Source organism: Notothenia rossii (genome assembly GCF_949606895.1).
Source record: "Notothenia rossii genome assembly, chromosome: 7".
Lineage (NCBI taxonomy): Eukaryota > Metazoa > Chordata > Actinopteri > Perciformes > Nototheniidae > Notothenia > Notothenia rossii.
The window spans coordinates 65,863,517-65,882,884 of NC_136905.1; the positions used below are offsets into that span (position 1 = coordinate 65,863,517).

Here is a 19,368-nt window from a genome sequence, read left to right on the forward strand (position 1 = left end):
ACTTGTTTGTCATCAAGCCACCTATACCGTTGGCAACAATAATTTCCTTTAAACCTTAGTGCGTCTTGGTGGATTAAGAACAGTGTATAGTGCTGGCATTGCTTTGCCTTTGTACTGGCAGTCATGCAAAGCAGTGGATGTGAATAGCCTACGGGACTCAGTAGAATGGGTGCTTTTATCGGAAGCTGGCTTCATTATTAAAACACACTCTTCTCCCAAAGTCCTCCGAGACTTGGCGGAATAATATTTGTTTAGGGTGAATAATAAAAGGCGTAAATGGGCTTGAGCGCGACGGGACCAGCCCTCCCTCTCATCTTCCTCTCCCCTCCCCTCCACTCTGTTTGATTTATGAGCATGCGTCTTCTTTTATTGTGCTTTGAAAAGAAGATGGCATCATGGCACTATAGCCCACTAACTTTGCAAATGAATCACTGGCCTGCCTACTGGGCGCTCGCTTTCTCTCTCATAGTGTCATGACAAGGCTATTTCCCATGGACACGCCTGTGTTGCATCCCCTTTTCTTAACCCTCCCCCTCCCAATGTTTGTTTGTTACACCCAACACTCGGACAAAACAACTATTGGAATATAAACATAAATGAGACTGATAATAATTGTGAATGTTTCAGAAACAGGGGGGTTAAAAATGCTCCATAGTAATTGCACATGATTGCAGCAAACAGTGAGGATCATGAGCTTGGAGGCCTTGCTAAACTTCAAACCAAGTACTTGTTGGGTTTTTATGGAATCCCCCCAAATCCTGATCAAAGGGCCTAGGGATCATGGTGCCAACCATGAACTGCAATAGGGAAACCTTGTTGCATTTCACTCCCATTTTCTCTCTTGCATCTATTCTTTGACTGTGTCGTTCTAATAAAAGCCTCAAATGCCAAATATAAAAAAAGTAAGACTTTCATCTCCCTGGAATCCCCATCTTGACACTGTATTGTCTTCTTTTACAATACCAGTAGTATCTTCCCTTAAATAAATCCAGTTTTAAAATCGATATAAGATCTTGTGGACATGGCTTTGATCTATATGTATTCCATGTGAAATTACCTTTGTGCACTGTGTGATGCATATCACATTTTATTCTAGTGCGGGGCCATAGTTAACATTCCTGCCCTGTTACCCCCCAACAGCTCAGAGCCTCCCATTTTTGAGTCAGCCATTCCTCTGTGTGTGGAGGTAACAAGCCAGAACAGTCTGCATTGTACTGATGCTATTGAGAGACTGGACACAGATACAGCCCCCGGCCTCTCCATTCAGCTCTCTCGAAGTTACACCGTGGTCACAAGGAGCTGAAACGGAGGGGAAGAACCAGAGGAAGAGGAAATAGAAATGTCTTGAGGCAAATGGATAGAGGGAAGTAGGATTGATGGCGGGTTGTAAAAGCGGGGATGTAGGAATTACAGCGTTGATGGAAAGAGACGGACAGTGAGAGAGAGAGGACACTGTTGCCAGGGGAAGAATTCTCCTCCATTTGCACATGCCAAGTGACCCGACCGTCCACGAGTGATTGATATGCAAAACAAGCCGGCAGCAGGCACTTTTTCTCTGCTTACGCTCACAGAACGGCAGGACACGGGATCAATGGCTCCATCCCATATCAAAGCCCACTCTGCCTCAGAGGCATAGGTGTACTCAATACCAAGGTTTCTGACCCGGGCCTAGCAGAGAGGCGGGCAGCACTGGACACTAATCAGAGTAGAAGAAAGGAGGAGGAGGGTGAGAAAAGTTGCAGAAGGGATTGACCGTCCATCACATTAAAATCAGAGGTGGACAGATACACAGATCTCCAACACGGTCAAGACTGCTCAGGTCTCTGTCGGATGCAAGTTGTCAAGTTGTATAACCTCGCATCATGCCAGCGTCCAGGGAAGGCAGGCTGCGTAGGAAGGGCTGCTCACTGGCCCGGAGGACCCAGCGGCAGGCCACAGCGGCATGGAGGCTGCTCTACAGACTGCTCTTCATGGTGAGCCCAGGATTGGGAGTCGATATTTAACAATGGTTATGCTTCAATATTCAATGTCGTTTTTGAAGGATCTTCATTAAAAGAGACTATAGAAAGTTATCAGCACTCAACTGTGTTTAAAGTTTACTTCTCCTCAAGTGAGTGGGTATGATAAAGGCTTTTTGGATTTATATAAATGAGGCTGCCATGTACTTTAAGCTTGTCCCGGTCATTTCTCCAGTCTCGAATACAGCTGAGACTAGATTTATAAAAAAAATGACTTCTACTTGATGGTAAGGGTCCAGCATGTTGAGATGGAGCCCTTTGCTTTACCATCAAGATGGCTCTAGCAAGTGGACATCATGTTCCTGTGTGCATGGCTGTTGACTGAAAATAAAAAGGAAATGCAACTAGAATGTAAGAAGGAAACCAAGTGGGGAAAGACAAAATGACTCACCAGACTCTCGATCTATTATTTTGATACCTGCAAAGGTTAACAAAGACCTCTTTCTTATAAATTGCTTAAAAGGCATAGACAGCCAGAAGAGTTAGTAACATGATCCAGGGCTGTCAGAAAAAACCCTGAATAGGAATTCACAGCCGCACTGTCGGATGCACTCGTCTTTCCCCGCACTCCCGGGCTTTCCTCCCGCCTCCGCTGGCTCCTGTCCTCAGCTCTTAATTGGTTATTTGGGCTAGCTGTCGGGCTGTGTTGGTGGGATTGTTGTGAGGCAATCACAATTCCTGAGTCATGACAGCGTGGAGCCCCCCACCTCCCACTTCCCTTCGCTTTTCTGCTCTCTTTCTCTCTTTCTCTCTGCCCACATCTTCTCGTCACGCTCTAATGCAGGTATCTGCCATTTAGTGATGATGGGAATCGTACTCGCATAGAACGCTTTGTGAGAGTTAAACTTGTCTTTCCACGTGCACACTCTTCCCGGGCTTCCAATAAAGCATATGCCCTTTTCTTTACCCCCTCACCACGGAAACTCCTTCATCATTGTATATGCGGAACATGTCCCCACATCCTTGCAGCATGTGGGTGTGATGATAATTAACTCGACACTTGAGTGGCGGTGTGTGCTACCGGACCGGCTCCCCCTCTCCTCTGGGCGCCTGTATCCAGAGTAAATGGCAGATATGACTGTTATCTGGAGCTAGCAGCGGGCTGTTTGATGAATATGTTGCTCTGATATCCTTAACCTCTGTGTTTCCTTCAGGCTATCTCCCCCTGGTCTGCCTGAGTTTTCCCAGAGTGTGTATCACTAAATGAACGCTGACTGGCGCTGTGTCTGAAGTGTATTTTGTGACCTTTAGTTGGATTGTTTTGTCAGCATCTGTAGTTCCATTGCTGGGTTACTTGGGTTCCTTAATAATTCCTTCTGAGAAAAGGACAAGTGCTACATGAATATGGGTGTAAACAAAATAAATGTTTACAAGAAGTGGTGAATTAGATGATAGTTGGCAACATGTACTCTGAGAAGTTAGAACTTTCATGAGTAGAAATACTTGCAACTCAATTTATAGCAAAGTTCCTTTTAGCTATGCTAGCAGGATGGCTATGTTGGAAAGTCCGCCACTGGCAAAATCAAAATAACCTTTGCCATGACATTTAAAAAAACATTCATGTTACTCTCAGGATGAATTGTAATACACTTGTACTACATTTTCATCATCCAGTAAATGTATCTTGTCTGCTTATCGGCAGAAAAGCTTAAAGATTATATCCGCTAAACATTGGCATGTTAGCTTTTAGCAAAGCCTCAAATAGCTAATAGCATGTCTGTAGACTTGATTTGAACATAAACGGAGAATGTGGTTTATTGTTATTGTTTTTAACATTCACAGGTAAGTCTGTTTGCAGTGAATATGTGGGGCACGTTCCAATCAGAACATCCCTCCACCAGCGCAGAGGGAAACATTAAGTCCCCTCATAATTATCATCCCACATTCAAAGAGCTCCAGAGTGGAGTGCTGCTGTGGGCGGTGGATCACATGAAAGAGGCTTAGCCAGACATGCAGAGGCATTTCCCCTCTACTTCCTACTCTTTCAGTCTGTCGCTCTCACACAGTCTACACTGCACTATTGGAGGGCCGTCTCTAGAGTGACCATGCCATAATGAGGTGGCTGATGAATCGCAGTCCTATTAATGGAAGCCTTAGTTGTCTGTGGGCTCCCTGGCTGTGGATAGTGGGTGTTACTATGGGTGGTATCTCACACCATTGGAGCAAAATGTCTCAGACATGCTTTCATACACTACGTGGAAAGTGTGTACGTGTGTGTATCGATGTCTGCCGTGTCAGAATGAAGCATGTATTGATCCATGTGTGTTGCTGTATAGTCTTGAGTAGTGAGCTCCACTTAAATGCTTGCTCATGCAATACCCCACACACACTGGCGCAGAGTGCTGAGCAGCTGTTTTGCCTGCCGTTGCTGTGCAGCCGATAGGAACCTGCTATTACTGGCCCTGAGTCCACCGACTCACCACAGATTGTAATTCTACATCATGTTTTTCCCTTGGAATAAGCAAGGCTGGTCATTATTAGGCTATTTTTAGTATTGAAATCACATCATAATTGATGGCTTGGGCACTACAGTCTGGCAATGCTTGAAGCAGTTGATGAAATAGTGCTTCAATAGCTTGTCAAGTAAGAAATGAGGATAGATTTGTCTTGTGTTGAAACATTTACTGTAGTGCTGGAAAACCATACTATACAGCGGTAATACAGAGAGGCTGATAATGGAAAATGTTCTGCCACAGCCGCTCTTCAAGATTCTACTCGCCACAGGCAACACTTCGTAGTGCTGTGCATACGGCTGATGTACATTTCTCTTCCCCAGGCAAAGCAGTCCAATATGAAGCGATGCAGATTAGCTGTTTCTAAACCATCTGTGGATGCTATGACGCTGAGTGGGGGTTCCACCTATCAGAAAAGTATACATCAGGCAGGAGAAAAGCTTGTTTTTTGTGAAGGAGCAGAGGTATAACCAGCTGCATTTTGATAATGAGATGCTTCTAACCCACTCTCTTTAATTAAAACAATTTCAAACAATTCCATGAAAATTCCAGTTTCCTGGAATTGATGTGACACAAAGCTGCATGACTGTCCATTATGGATTTAGAAGAATAATGTGATTTAATGCTATCTGCTGGGATATCCAGTCAGTCTTTCAGATGCTCCGTAAAGTCTTTGATGCAAAGCCAATTAGCATGAAGTGAATAACTTAATCTCCATAACACTCTTAGTATCCCCCGGAGAATCACTAGCCATGTTCAGTGTAGAATTATATACATCATTATTTTTTTGTACAGCAATAGAGTTGAAATCATTACTTTTGATTTGTTTAATGAGGGAGGCAAGAAGTCACATGTTAATAGATCCTCAATGTTTCTCATTGCTGTTTCTCAAGTGTGATAATCCTTATTTTATCCAGCTGGATTTTATAATCCCAGAGCTGCCTAAACTAAATACCCCTCCCTCTCTGTGTACCCCCTACAGAGCGTGGACACAGTCTGCACCCTCTACCAGTCATGCCAGGAGGGGGCGGCCTCAGGGTCCGGGGGTTTGATGGACGACACCAAGGGGGCTCCAGTGAGGCAGGGAGGGGATTCGGGCTCGGGTCCCACCCTGCTCAGACCCTGCCCCAAACACATGAGTGCCACTGAGAGGTTACGCAAGGTCATCCAAGAGCTGGTGGACACAGAGAAGTCCTACGTCAAGGTGAGAGCGCCAAGTATTTATTATTATAAGCTTACGGGACACATCAGTTGCACTTACATTTTATTTTGTACTCCTCAGTTATAAAAGTGTCTATACTTTTTACTTTTATACCAAGACAAAAAAGCACTATAATTTCTTTTAACTCGATTATAACTGGACTACTCATGGCTACATAATGGTCATCATCGCTGGCAGCTGCCAAGTTAAACATTTGGGAAGTGACAGTTTTTTTATTTAAAAAAATATATAAATTATTTAATCTTATCTGACTTTCCAGTTTGAACAATAACACCTTGTACTTTTGTAAAATAGAGTTATAATATACAAATTGATCATAGTGCTGGTAGATGGATTTTGCTTCTTTTGGACAATGCTAAGCTAGCTGTTTCCCCCAGTTTTTATGCTACGCTAAATTAACTGGCTGCTCCATTCAGCTATATATTTAATATAAAAGATGAGGATGAAAGTACTTCTTCTCATCTTAGGGTCAGCAAAAAAGCGTATAAGCTTATTTCCCAAAATGCGAAACCTTTCATTTTTATATAAGATATAATGCTGCGAGTGACATAAAACAAGAGAATGAATGCAGGAGAAGCTGTTTCCTGTTTCACAGTCAGTGCTCTTCCATTCCTCCTACTCCTGTCTAGACTTATTTATCCTCTTCCTGCCCAATCTTTTTGCTGCCCTCATGTTTTCTAGTACAACCTTTTCCTCCCTGACACACATTAAACAGCTACACTCTTGATCTTCCCGACTCTGCAACACAGTCATGGCTGGTATTTTCTTTTCTTCCTTTGTCCTAATTTTTCATTAAGTCCATTCCCCGGTGCACCCCTCCTCTTCCAATCGCTGTTGATTTGTAATTGAGTGAGGAGATTGTCTACCCAGAGTGCCTTGATGCAGGCCTGCTCGCCCGTATCCAATGCACCACTCATGAGTGAGGCAGTCTGGGGAAGGGAGGGGGAGGGGGAAGATCATAAATCAACCTAATGAGAATATCTCCGCTGATACCGAGACAAGCTACAGCCACATTAAAGTAGTGGGGGGGGAAGGAGGGAGGAGGGAGTAGATGGAGGAATGGGGTGAGGGACTGTGGGAGGGGAAACAATCAGAGGTTGTAAAGGGAAAAATAAATGGTCAGATTTTTAAATGAGGTTAAAGAATAGAATGCTGTATGATTCCTTCTCTCTGACCTTAGTTTTTATTTATCTTGTGCACAGGACCTGGACTGTTTGTTTGAGATTTACCTGAAGCCCCTGCAGAATGAAACCTTCCTCACACTGGACGAGGTAAGTTGTGTGTGTGTGTGTGTGTGTGTGTGTGTGTGTGTGTGTGTGTGTGTGTGTGTGTGTGTGTGTGTGTGTGTGTGTGTGTGTGTGTGTGTGTGTGTGTGTGTGTGTGTGTGTGTGTGTGTGTGTGTGTGTGTGTGTGTGTGTGTGTGTGTGTGTGTGTGTGTGTGTGTGTGTGTGTGTGTGTGTGTGGGGGGGGTGTGTGTGTGTGGGGGGGTGTGTGTGTGTGAAATAATGGGAGGTGTATCAGCCCGAGGCGTATCCTGGGAGGTGCTGAGGCGAAATAGGACGTGGAATTCATTGAGTGTTTATTACCCAGAGGTGACGCCAATGAACCATAGGCCATATCTCCCTCATTACCACTATGGCTGGCTGGAGGACAAATTTCCATTCCTCTACGTGACCTTCCGGCGTCTCACTGGGAACCGCCAATAAGGGCTAGTTTGAGATAAAACCCACCCTTTAAGAATCCACGTCGGATTCACACCCCACAGTATAGCTGTGATTTCGCCTCTTTACATAAATAAAAATGTTTTTTCCTTTTTGTAAACACCTTGAATGAAGCCGTCAGTGTGTGTTCCTGTGGAGTAGCTGCAGCATGCTAATAACCTCGGTGTTGCAGTTTCCAGCCCTGTGTGCAGAGCGTGACCTCACACACAGGACGACTCTCCCAAGACGCACTAGTCGATAGGCCACTGAGCACTGGGGCAAATTAAAAGGCAGTTATGGGACAGCAGGACGTGTCCAGACACGAAATAGAGGAGAGCGTGCGCGCCCCTGAAACGGCTTTTAATGAAGGGAAGGGTTGACCCTGGGAGTGTGTGTGGGAGAGGGTGTGTTGGACGGTTGAAGTGTGTGTGTGCTGCATTCATAGGCTTGTCCCCAAGTGCCTTTGTCAGAGATGGAGCCATCAGAGTGGAGCTTTATAACACTCCGGGGTGTCTGTCTGACGTGCTATTATGAATTACAAGCTATCTAGGTGTTTTTTTTTTCTTGTAGCCTCATATTCATTCTCCCCCTCCCCTTCAATCTTCCTCCCATCCATCCTTATCCATCACCACCTCTTCTTTCCTCACCTCTTCCTATCCATCGCTCTCCTCCTCCTCTTCAGATGGAGAGTCTGTTTGGCAGCCTGCCTGAGATGTTGGACTTCCAGAGGGTCTTCCTGCAGACCCTAGAGGAGAGGATCGCCTCCTCGCCTGATTTCAACACCCTGGAGACCCCCTCACAATTCAAGGTGAGACCCCCACACAATAACATATCAACTTATTGATTAAATGTCCGAAGCCTTAACGGGTTTACCATAAGAATGAGTATACAGAACGACGTTATCGTCAAACCAGGTGATTTTAACCACATTTCCAAAGAGAAAGTTATAATGTTTGATATCTTGAGGTTTATTAATAATTGAGGTGGTGTGACAGGGGCATCTCCGGGTGATTCATAGTCTTGACATGACAGGGTTATTGATCGAGGCGGCGGTTCACTGGTTGGATTGTGAGCTGCTGAAAGCTAGTGTACTCAGGAGGTTAGGTGAGAGGGAGAGGACAGAGGGGGGGGGGCTCCCGAGAGAGGGGGCACAGAGTGGTGACGGTCGTGACTTCACATGTTCGTGCTCTTTCATCCCCTCTCTCTCTTCTCGTGTGTCTGTGTGTAGCCTCGCTCTCTCACCATCTGTACGGCACTCAGTCCCATCTCTTGTTTTTCTCTCTCACACCCTCTCGGGTTTGCAGAAGCTGCTGTTTTCTCTCGGGGGTTCGTTCCTCTACTACGCCGACCACTTCAAGCTCTACAGCGGCTTCTGCGCCAACCACATCAAGGTCCAGAAGGTCATGGAGAGAGGTACAACACACACCTGAACACGTGAAGAACACACACACTCCAACGGCACAAAATGAAATAGTATTTGCAGACATACCGTCCCACACAATCCCTGCTAAATGCGGTTTCCTTGCACCTCCGTTGCATCAGAGACACCTCTTGGCTCTCACTGTTGAAGGTTTTTCCTTATAGTTTGGCGGAAAAAAACATTGCCTCACCATTTGACTGCTAGTCCTGTTCCATTTCCATCCTCATTCACAACATGTTAGCACAGGGAGAAACAAAATCCCCCTTTCATTTTGTGATCTACTGTTTATTAACAATTCAAGCCATTACCTGCAGTTTAAACAAATACACACATTTATTAATCACACAGACTTTGGATAACCTTGTTCACAAACAGCGTAGCCCTCATATTTCTTAGCGTCCCCCTCAGCATGCGACAGTAGACGTTTTAAACTTGATTTATGCCCGCTACGACGCCGGCCTTTCTGCCGCTGTTTGGGAATGCTGCCCAGTGCCGGGAGAGACGTAAGAAGAATGGCTTCTTTGCAGAAACAGGTGGGGTGGGCAAATTACCCCCGTGCTGCTTAAATCTGACCCATTACTAGAATTGCGTGGGATATTCCTCGAAGTAAGCAGCAGGATGGACATTTAATAGGATTAGGAGAGGAAAACACTCAGAAAAGTCCCCGACGGGTCAGAGTTACCTAGAGGAGAAGGACATGTGGTTTTAAAACAACTCTGGTGCGTGGAATAGTTTCTGCAGTGTTGAAAATGTTAAATGTTTTATTTTAATTGAATTATGTATAATCATATGTAAGGAAGAGGATCAGGGCCACATTTATTTTTAGATCCAACCAAAAGTGTGTTCGTTTTTTTGGAGTTCTGAGATTAAACTAAATCTTCAGAGAAAAGATTATCCTGACTTTTTTCTCAGTGTCTCTGTTAGAAAAAAAATCTGCAATTAGAATGTACAAAGATCACAACCCCACTACCCAGTCAAAGATTTTATCATTTTATTTTGTTTTGGGGATACATTTTTTGCTCAGGATTGTTATTCTTGAGTCTATGTTCAGTGCCAACTCAAAATGGCTCCAAGTTTTTTAGCATAGTGAAAATATGCTAAGAGTCAAAGTGCTGTACTTCCAGGGATCATACACCATATTTTTACCCAAAGCTTTAAATGGCTGGGTGTGCTGTTCTATACTTGTTGCACAAAATCTAATATTAGAACGACATGTAGCACAGTAATTGCACGGTTCAGATAAGAATAACCAAGGATAACATAGCTGCACATTGCTGCATACAGAGTATATATTTGGCTCTGCGTGGTCACAAACAGCTGATCCCAGGCCACAGAGAAGACATTTTTGTCAACCCTTAAAGTAATTACATGCCCGTCTGTGTCATCTTCATCACTCCCCCTCCCTTTGCCATCATGCCAAGGGCCCTGGGTTGCCTTAGTTTCTCTGTTTATTTGCCGACTCGTTAATTGCCTGCCAATTACTCTGGCAGGTGTCGATGAAGCTGCCTGTCTGTGGCGGGGAGTGCTATAATTAATACTTTAATGCCCCCCCCCCCCTCGGTAGGCATCATGGAAGCATGCTGCTCGGGGAAAATGTCATCACCTTTACAGAAGGCTCATTCCGTTTTATACCTGCCCTTTCACACTATGCTTTGGCTTCACTGCAAACGAAGGACTCCCAACTTGGTCGTTTTCACTCCGGTGTAAATCAGAGGGGCTTAAGTAACTTGTGACAGTGCGGCAAGATCTTTTTAACTTTTGCTTTGTGAAAACAGCTTGTCTAATGATACTCAGAGGCCTTGTGCTGAGTATAATGGATGCATTAGCAGATGTTTAAACTTAAATACTGCAGTGGTCATGGTGGGGTGGAGAGGCCTACACCACCCTCTGCTGGAGACTGCTTATTGCACCGTGATTCTGCACTGGCCAGCACAACAGTATCAGATCTAGGATTAGTTTACAATACAGCAACACATGCATGACACCATCAGGAAACCAAAAGCTGAAGGGTCTTTTTTAATTTGTAATGTGTTTTTCAGCAAAGACGGATCAGGCCTTCAAGGAATTCCTAGATGCGAGGAACCCCACCAAGCAGCACTCCTCCACCCTGGAGTCCTACCTGATTAAACCGGTGCAGAGAGTGCTGAAGTACCCCCTGCTGCTCAGGGAGCTGGTGTCCCTCACTGACGCTGACAGCGAGGAGCACTACCACCTCACCGGTAGGACAATAAACACACACAGGGCACAGGCACACCCAAACACACGTGCTATAAATACCAGACAAGATCACACTTGTCATTTCAGTGTCTTGTTGTCATGTTATCATGCCTGCAAGTATTAAGTGACACATCTCAGAGATTACACAATGCACTCACAATGAGCAAATAAAACCTGCTACTGTAAAGCAAAGCGTCCACATATACAGTGAATAAATGAAACATTCTGTTTGTGTCCCTGCAGAGGCTCTGAAGGCCATGGAGAAGGTGGCCAGCCACATCAACGAGATGCAGAAGATCTACGAGGATTACGGCTCCGTGTTTGATCAGCTCGTAGCGGAGCAGACTGGCCACGATAAGGAGGTAGATACATATTATAGAAAAATATGTATAATCATCAATCATATATCGGAGGTTTCCTTAACGACCATAGCCATATGAGAGCAGATCGGGATTTTTTGGGAGGGTGGCTCAAAGAGACAGGTGCTAAAACAGCATTTCAGAGGGATCCGAAAAGGGTGTTTTTTAACATCAGAGCATAACAACATTCTGTATCAGAAAAGATTAAAGTATGATCTTGAAATAGGAATATTATGTTGCCTTTTAAACAACTTCCTCCCAGTTAAAGTGGGGATGTTTACGCCATCTTCTGTGCGCTGCCTCCAGGGATTGAATACGTTTACATATTGATGGAATATTTAGCTGGTAACCTCTGCAGTTTAAATATTCAAATTGAATGCCAAATGATGTTGTCCAGGCCCACTGAATGTTTTCAGCGTACTTTTTCGGCAAAAACGAGATACAAACTCTCTTTAAAATCAGCTCTCACCCCAATAACACAACCAGTATTTTGTATTGTCTGTGCAGCTCCAGTCATAGCCATGAATACTGAGTCCGGCCCACAGAGCAGCATGCTGTCTGGTTTCTGTTCCTCCCTCTCTTCTGTTTTTGTAAACGGTTTCCTGTGTGTCTCTTTCAGGTCACAGAGATCTCGATGGGAGAGTTTCTCATGCATTCCTCAGTGGTCTGGCTCAACCCGCATTCATCGTTGGGTCGCATGAGAAAAGACCCTGAAATGACCGTGTTTGGTGAGTCTGCGTTCTTCTCCCACCATAATTACTGTTGCCTTCTGGGAAAAATTAGACCCCCTCCTTTCCCTACCGTAAAACATCCACCCCTTACTAAGAATTCTGGCGAGAGGTTATGGGACCCATGTAAATAAAGTTTTCTTTGCCAAAACAGCCTCTGAACAACTGTCATGTGGCCATCAGATTTTTACGAGGTTAATCGGTACAAACCAGGTGTATCAGGTGTTCTGTAGAGCCACCCAGAGTTGTGTTTGCAATGGAACTCAAAGCAGATTTTCAGTGACTCACTATCCAGAGCTGTAGCGCAGATGCAAGCTTGAAGGCCTCCTGCTGTAAAATGTTTCTGAGGGATGCTCTCCTTCAGTCGCTTTCCCCTAGAGACATTCACAGGAAAACTCACACTGATGTGTTCTCTCTTACAGTGTTCAAGAAAGCGGTGATATTGGTCTACCGGGAAAACAACAAGCTGAAGAAGAGGATGGTAAGCATTGTGTCTGATGCAGCAGTCTCCTCTCACATGCCTCAGATGGGCTCTTTGGTTTGAACTTTTGTTCTCCTCTCTCCCATGTGGCATTCTCTTTGTGATGACCAGACCAACTCTCGTTCGGCCCTTTCTCACGGAGACGCAGACCCCTTTAAGTTCCGTTGGCTCATCCCTCTCTCTTCACTGCAGGTCAGATTGGGAAATACTGCAGGTAAGGACTCTCACACTGCCACATTAGCCCCACTAAATCACTCACAAAGTACATCCACTAAATCGTATTATTCCCCCACCAAACCTGAAGCTAATTCTTCTTGCCCACACACACACCTCTCCTGGCAACTCTCCTGAGCTCCCCTCCTTATCTCTTTCTGAAACCATAAACCATGTTTGGACTCTGTGATTAAAAGCCTCTCCTTTTATTGCCTCACTTTCTCAGGAGCAGGCACAGAGGGCAGCTGCATCTGGGAGCTGATTCACTCCAGGTCTGAAGTGGAGGGGAGACCGGAGACCGTGTTCCAGCTGTGCAGCAGGTCAGAGATGAACCCTTCAGGGGGATCACAGTGATTAAAGCTGGCATGCATTCATGGAGTCCATAGTGCTTTTTCTTTATACCCTTTACACATGCCACAATTAGGGTCTTTTTACAAGTTAGTTAAAGGTCCCCCATTATACTGTTTTTCATCAATATAATATAGGTCTCAGATATATACAAAACATATCTCTGAAGTGTTTGGCAAACAGATCGTGCATTGTAGCATCCAATCCCCTCTGTTTCAGCCCTGTTTCAAAAGGGCTGATTCTCTGTCTGTTACTTTAGATGAAAAATAAGGAGCCCCTCCCCACGCCCATCTGAGAGATATTTGGTTAAAAATAACACAATGGTGCTCTAGGAGGAGATTCGTGGTGATAAGGGGGGGGGGGTTACCTTGGTTGGTGAGTGGCTGATGGTTACACAAGCCAAAAAAACATTATGACATCATAAAGTGGCCAAAATCTGATCAGTTCATTTTCAGACAGGTTTTTATAGAAATGGATCAGGACAAAAAGAGAGCGAATCTTTCTTCGTGAAACTTTCAGAGTCTCTTTACACAAAGGGGACACATATGTATGTATGAAGTGGATTTTGCATAATAGGTGACCTTTTAAGGTTTATTTCAACATTAGTCGTATATCTGATTATGTAACTCTTACCATTTCTATTAGTTATTATAACATAACATTCATACAGTTACATTAACTCCAACATTGTGTGATATGCAAGGTTGGAAACATGCCAAACATTAAGATAGATTGTTATACCATTTTTATCTGGAGGCTAAATCAAAGTGAGCATGTCCATAGTGTGTGTAATCATTTACCATTGCACAGGGACACTTGTTTACTTGTTTATTTATTTAAAAGACAGTGCACATTAATCCACATTGCTGTAAATTAGCCAGTATTAGACAGCAGGCTCATGTTCAACTGTTGTCCTTGGCAAGATGTTAAATAACCACAACAAGACTAGAGAAATAAAAACATAATTAAATAGAATACAACAGACAACAGCAGTACAACAATAAATAGGAACAGACAAACATGCAAACAGATGAAATACTATGATACTATGATACAGTTAAAAGTGTTCACATTTCGGATTGCTTAAAAGCCACTTCTTATGATAGTGGTTAAATGTATGATAGGAGGTGTTATTCCTTACCTGTATCGGTATTGTGTTCCAACGTGTTGGTGCCCTCACAGAGAAACAGTGTTTACCAAAGGAACTGGACCTAAGAGGGACTACACAGTCTCCTCTTAGGGCAGACGTTGTGGTTCTGCTGTTTGAATGTTTCTGCTGTATAAAAGTGCAGAGTGGTGGGGGTGCCTTGCCGTTTAGAATCTTAAAAATGAGACATGCATCAGTGTGTTTTAAAAGATGTTCCCAGCTGAGCAGGTTATGTTTTTCCAGGATTTTGCAATGGTGGTATAGCTTAGGTTTTCTGTCTGAAACGTTGACAGCTTGTTTGTGAAGTGATGGGATAGGCCTTAATGTTGTGCTATTGGCCTGGGTCCAGCTGCTCATACAGTCTGTTAGGTGGGGAAGGATCATGGCAGTCATATAGAGTTTTGCTACAGGTGTTGTCAAACAGTTCCTTATATATCTAAAGTTTGCTAGATTGTATTTAGTTATTTGCATTACCTTTCTCACTTGTTGTGCACTCTTGGTCTGTAAGCAATCTCCTCTCATAAATGTATACAAAAGATAGTATAGGGCCATCTTTCATACCATACCTTTCACCTTCTCTCTCACATAGGTTTTGCAAACATCTGCCCTTTCCATGTCTGATTATCTTCTAACACCATCAGTCTTATTTTTAGCAATGGTACAGATGTTCAGATCTCAATGTTACTACTGATATAAACATGGTCAAGGCTGTGAAAAGACCCACTGGAGTTATCTACTTGATCAAATATACATAAAATGAAATATGTTCCTACATCATTCAAGTAAACCCCTTTTTAAAATGGATCCATCTTAAGTACAATACAACCCATTTCATTAAATCATTTGTTACTGTTCCACTGAAGCCTAATAATTGTTTTATTTTATTTCGAACAATATGCCTTTTCTCCTAATTGCTGCTCCCGGTCTCTCACATCTGTCTGTTTTTAATACGAGGCTATCGCCAGCAGCTAGTTAGCTTAGCGTAGCATTAGGACTAAAAACAATTAAGAACTATGCCTACCAGCACCTTCCTCCAATTAGCATTTTATTTGGTTTTCGTACACAATAAACAATGAGATGTATTACTTAATGAGAATTTGAGGTCTTTATGCGCAGCGAAGCCAATCGTCTGCTGGCTGTTGCTTCATATATAATGGACCAATAGGAGACTGGTATCATCTTCTTCTAACTCTCATATTTCCCAGATATATCAACCTATACTTGTTTTGATTTATTATTTATTATTTATTTATCAGACTTTGTAAAAGAGAAAATGTCCATCAAAACTGCTCAAATTGTATTTATATAGCCGAATATTACAAACCCGTTGTCTGAAGGGGCTTCACAGATCAACAAACAAGAATGACAATGTAAAAAGATTTAATAAAATTAAAAGATAGAATGTAAAATACAAATATTTTAATGTGACCACTAATCTTTTATGACTCACTCTAATAATCGTATCTTGTAAATGTGCCATCAGTTTGGTATTGTTCCTGGGAACCTATGTTTTCCATTGTTTTAGCATTTAAAAAAGCACAATCAGTCTACACTAGTATGGTGGTGGGAGTGAAGCCCGCGACCCACTTGGTGATTCTCATTACACCCTGTGAAATTGGGATCACTCCTAATGAATTACATCACCCATTTCACTGGGGACAAAATGGAAGTCTCTCACCAATCCCCCCTTAATCTATATTTAGCTTCTGAAATCAACCTGCGCTCACATAACTAATGTTCCTCTGCTGTGTCCTCCTCAGTGTGCCGGAGAACAAGGTCAACATCATCAAGGTCATCCGCTCCATCCTGCGGGAGAACGTGAGGAGGAACATGAGGGGCGAGGCCACGCTGGAGAGGGGCTGCAAGGAGCGCCTGGTCCCCCTGTGCAGCACCCGGCCCTCCTCCGCCCGGCTGGGTGAGCGCTCAGAAGCATTTACATCAGGGGTGTCCAAACTACGGCCCGGGGGCCATTTCTAATTGGCCCGCAGCGAAATCTAAAAGTATAATTTGAATATAGCCCACACATGAAACTTGTGCTTGTCTTATATTGTACTTCTTAAATATATCTATAAATATATGACACAGTATCATGTGTTAATAAACCCCTTTTTCAAACACATTCAGTCAATTCAAGTTGAAAACATTTTACAACAAGTCTTAGTTGATAAATAAAAAGCCTCTTAAAAGATATTTAAACAAAACTTGACATTTGTTTGGAGTTCTGGGAATTCTCCTAAAACATGTCCACATAAGAGGAGTGATTCTTGCTGACTGGTATTTAGCCTTTTAAAAATCATTAGCTGTGTAATGCTGAGTATGCATGTTCTTTAGAGACGATTGTGTCTTACTTTGTAGGTCATAAAATGCTAAAGGGGGGCTGAGGATGCAAGTGTTTGGCTCAGATAAGAGTCCACGTCTGATTTCCATCTCCAAATGTGTCCTCAGGTTCCACCAGGGCCTGGTTGTGTAAGCCCCCCCTTGGAGACCCCTCTTCCCAGGCTGGGGCCGTCAAAGTGGGGCCGGACTCAGACGAGGGGAGTCTGAGCAGCGGGACCTTCAGTCTGTGCGGGGTCCCTCCCCCCTGCCCCTCCTCTGAGTCCCAGACCCTCCCTGCCCAGAAGAACTGGTCTCACACCCCCGGATCCAAACCCCAGCCTCGCTCCTCCTCCTCCGCCGTGAAAGAGTCGGACATTTTGAGCGACGAGGACGACGACGGCTTCATAGAGGGGGGGACGCGGAGGGGCAGTGGAGACAGCAGTTCTCCATCCAGCGCCATCGAAGATCAGTTCCTCCAACTGAAACTCTCAGAGGAGGCTGCCAAGGCGCCATGTGTCCAACCGGAGGGGGACACGCCGGAGACCCAACCCAAACTGATCCGGGGACACTTCGGTGCTGTGAAGAGGAAAACCAGCAGCTGCAGGAGGAGCCAGGGCGCCCTGCTGAGCATGAAGACACAGAGCAGGTCTCTGGACAGCCAGGCGGACGCAGTGTCTCTGTCGGGGGGGGTGGACCTCAACGCCCTGCTGGAGAGAGACTACAGCGTCCAGAGTCTGACCTCTGTAGTGAACGAGGACTGCTTCTATGAGCCGGTGGAGAGCTGTGCTGCTGACTCTGGGAACGCCACCTCCTCATAACGGACACCCCAGAACAATACTGTAACACGGCCACAGGACAATGGTCATAAAGGTGAAAGACTGACCCAAGCCCCTGCGTCATTAGAGGGAAACCCCTGTGTGGCTGTGAAGCTGTGCCTCAACTCGGAACACAGTTTAGGAAAGCGTACACCAGCCTGCTAAAAAGTTAGATGTAAATGATCTTTTTCTTATGGAAACCTATGACGAACTCACTTTCTCTCCCTAGAGTGGTGAAGCGAAGTGATTTCTGTCCCATTGATAATAACTGCAATAAATCTGCCAAGCACTGATGCGTTCTCGCCATTTCTCAGCTCTCAGGGCTTCGCCTCTTCCCAACAAACTGGTTAATGACGTATTCCAGCCTAGTTTACCCTGCCGCTCGTGCCGATTGGCAGCTGTTTATTCCGTTTTTGACCTTTTCTATGAAGAAAGGGGGGAGAGTGTCCTCTTTCTTTTAGTCCCTGAAGTTATATGAGGAATAAAAGTCCACAGGGAACATAGAGCCACGGGATACGCAGATGAAATTAGGTTCTTATCAGGGTTATTAATTTGTATTTGGTGCCGCAGAACCAAACACTGTAGATCTCCGCTTATTACAAATGGCTTTGTGTTAAAAATGAAATAAAAGGATTGAGGGCTAATGAGGTCCACACAAAGACCAGAGGCGGTCATGTCATTGACATCGGCCTCAACAAACAGGAAGGAAACTTTCCCAACAAAGCCTTTCTTGCTGTATTTTGTGCACTAAAGTACAACGTTTGCCTATATTTTTGAAAGATTTGTACAGGTTTTAATGTTAATAATACTGTTTTTATTTATTAATAGGTTTGATTATGTATCTCTTAGCAAACAAACTTTTTTTGGGTGAAGGCTTGAACTGTTGGCTAAAGATTTGGTCCATTACTAATACGAAAGATGCAATATGTAATGTAGCCCACTGGATTTGGGTGGTCTTTCTCTGAAGATTTGAGATTTCTAGTGGTTGCATTGGGATGTAAACGTTTTTCTAAGGTATGGCTGCTTATTTGAATGATTTGAACTGCAGTAATGTTTAAACCCCATCGTTTCTTTTTATGTTTGTGTCCTGTATATACTCTTCTATATTTGTAAACATTTATGTATGATCTTATACATACTTGACACTGTACAGGTAAGACACAAGACAGGAAATAGAAGACGTTGCAGCTGATATTTTTGTAAAAACGTTTGGTTTGCCATCGCTGTACATGTCATGGTACTCAGGCAAACCTCTACAACGTTATTTACCTTCTCAACTTTACCATGCCTTTTAATGCTAGCATACCAATGAATGTGAATGTCCCATTCTTATGGAAATGTTTTATAAATAAAAGTTGTATCTGTGAATGATGCCTGGAGAACAATGCTTTCAACTTGCCCTTCAAAGTGTCGGTTCAGTTTGTATAAAGGTAAAGCAGTGCTGGAGGTAAGTCTTCTCTCAGCTGGTCCCTGGGCATCACCCGCCACCGTTGCCTGATTAGCTGTCAAAAGAAATGCAGGTATTTGAAGAAAAGGTAGATCCTCCAAAGACTACAGGATCATCTGACAGAAGTGGGGCACAGTTGTACGAAGAAATAGCTTTACTGCAGTGCTGGGATTTTATACTAGAACATGTGAGGCAATTGTTCTTCTTTTCCTCAGTATCTTTTATAAAGAGGACCGAAATGATCAATTAAAGCATCTCAGTCACATTTTCACATACTATAACTTCCAATGGCATACTATAACTTTTTGGTGCACATTATACAATTACCTTTTGATAATATATTATACTATGAGTTTTTCTAAGGAATACTTAACTTTTGTATAACATTTTTATGACATACTATTGCTTTTTCGCAAATGTTGGACGTAAAAAACGTGAAAAAATAGTTTTGTCATCTCAAAGACTCATAATTGCTGCTCTCTTT

At 43.7% G+C, this 19,368-nt stretch overlaps 1 protein-coding gene across 5 annotated transcripts in view; it reads left to right on the forward strand.

Moving 5' to 3' along the window:
• Window positions 1-18,805, forward strand: part of tiam2a (TIAM Rac1 associated GEF 2a) — an 87,088-nt gene extending 68,283 nt beyond the window's left edge. For all 5 annotated transcript variants that reach the window (XM_079694421.1, XM_079694420.1, XM_079694423.1 and 2 more), the window contains 12 exons: window positions 5,454-5,675; window positions 6,896-6,964; window positions 8,076-8,201; window positions 8,698-8,806; window positions 10,853-11,032; window positions 11,274-11,392; window positions 12,009-12,117; window positions 12,540-12,598; window positions 12,710-12,812; window positions 13,038-13,131; window positions 16,067-16,221; window positions 16,752-18,805. In XM_079694421.1, coding sequence (XP_079550547.1) covers window positions 5,454-5,675; window positions 6,896-6,964; window positions 8,076-8,201; window positions 8,698-8,806; window positions 10,853-11,032; window positions 11,274-11,392; window positions 12,009-12,117; window positions 12,540-12,598; window positions 12,710-12,812; window positions 13,038-13,131; window positions 16,067-16,221; window positions 16,752-17,440 — 2,034 coding nt within the window. In that variant the 3' untranslated portion in view covers window positions 17,441-18,805. The remainder of the gene's footprint in view (window positions 1-5,453; window positions 5,676-6,895; window positions 6,965-8,075; window positions 8,202-8,697; window positions 8,807-10,852; window positions 11,033-11,273; window positions 11,393-12,008; window positions 12,118-12,539; window positions 12,599-12,709; window positions 12,813-13,037; window positions 13,132-16,066; window positions 16,222-16,751) is intronic.
• The last annotated feature ends 563 nt before the right edge of the window (window positions 18,806-19,368 follow it).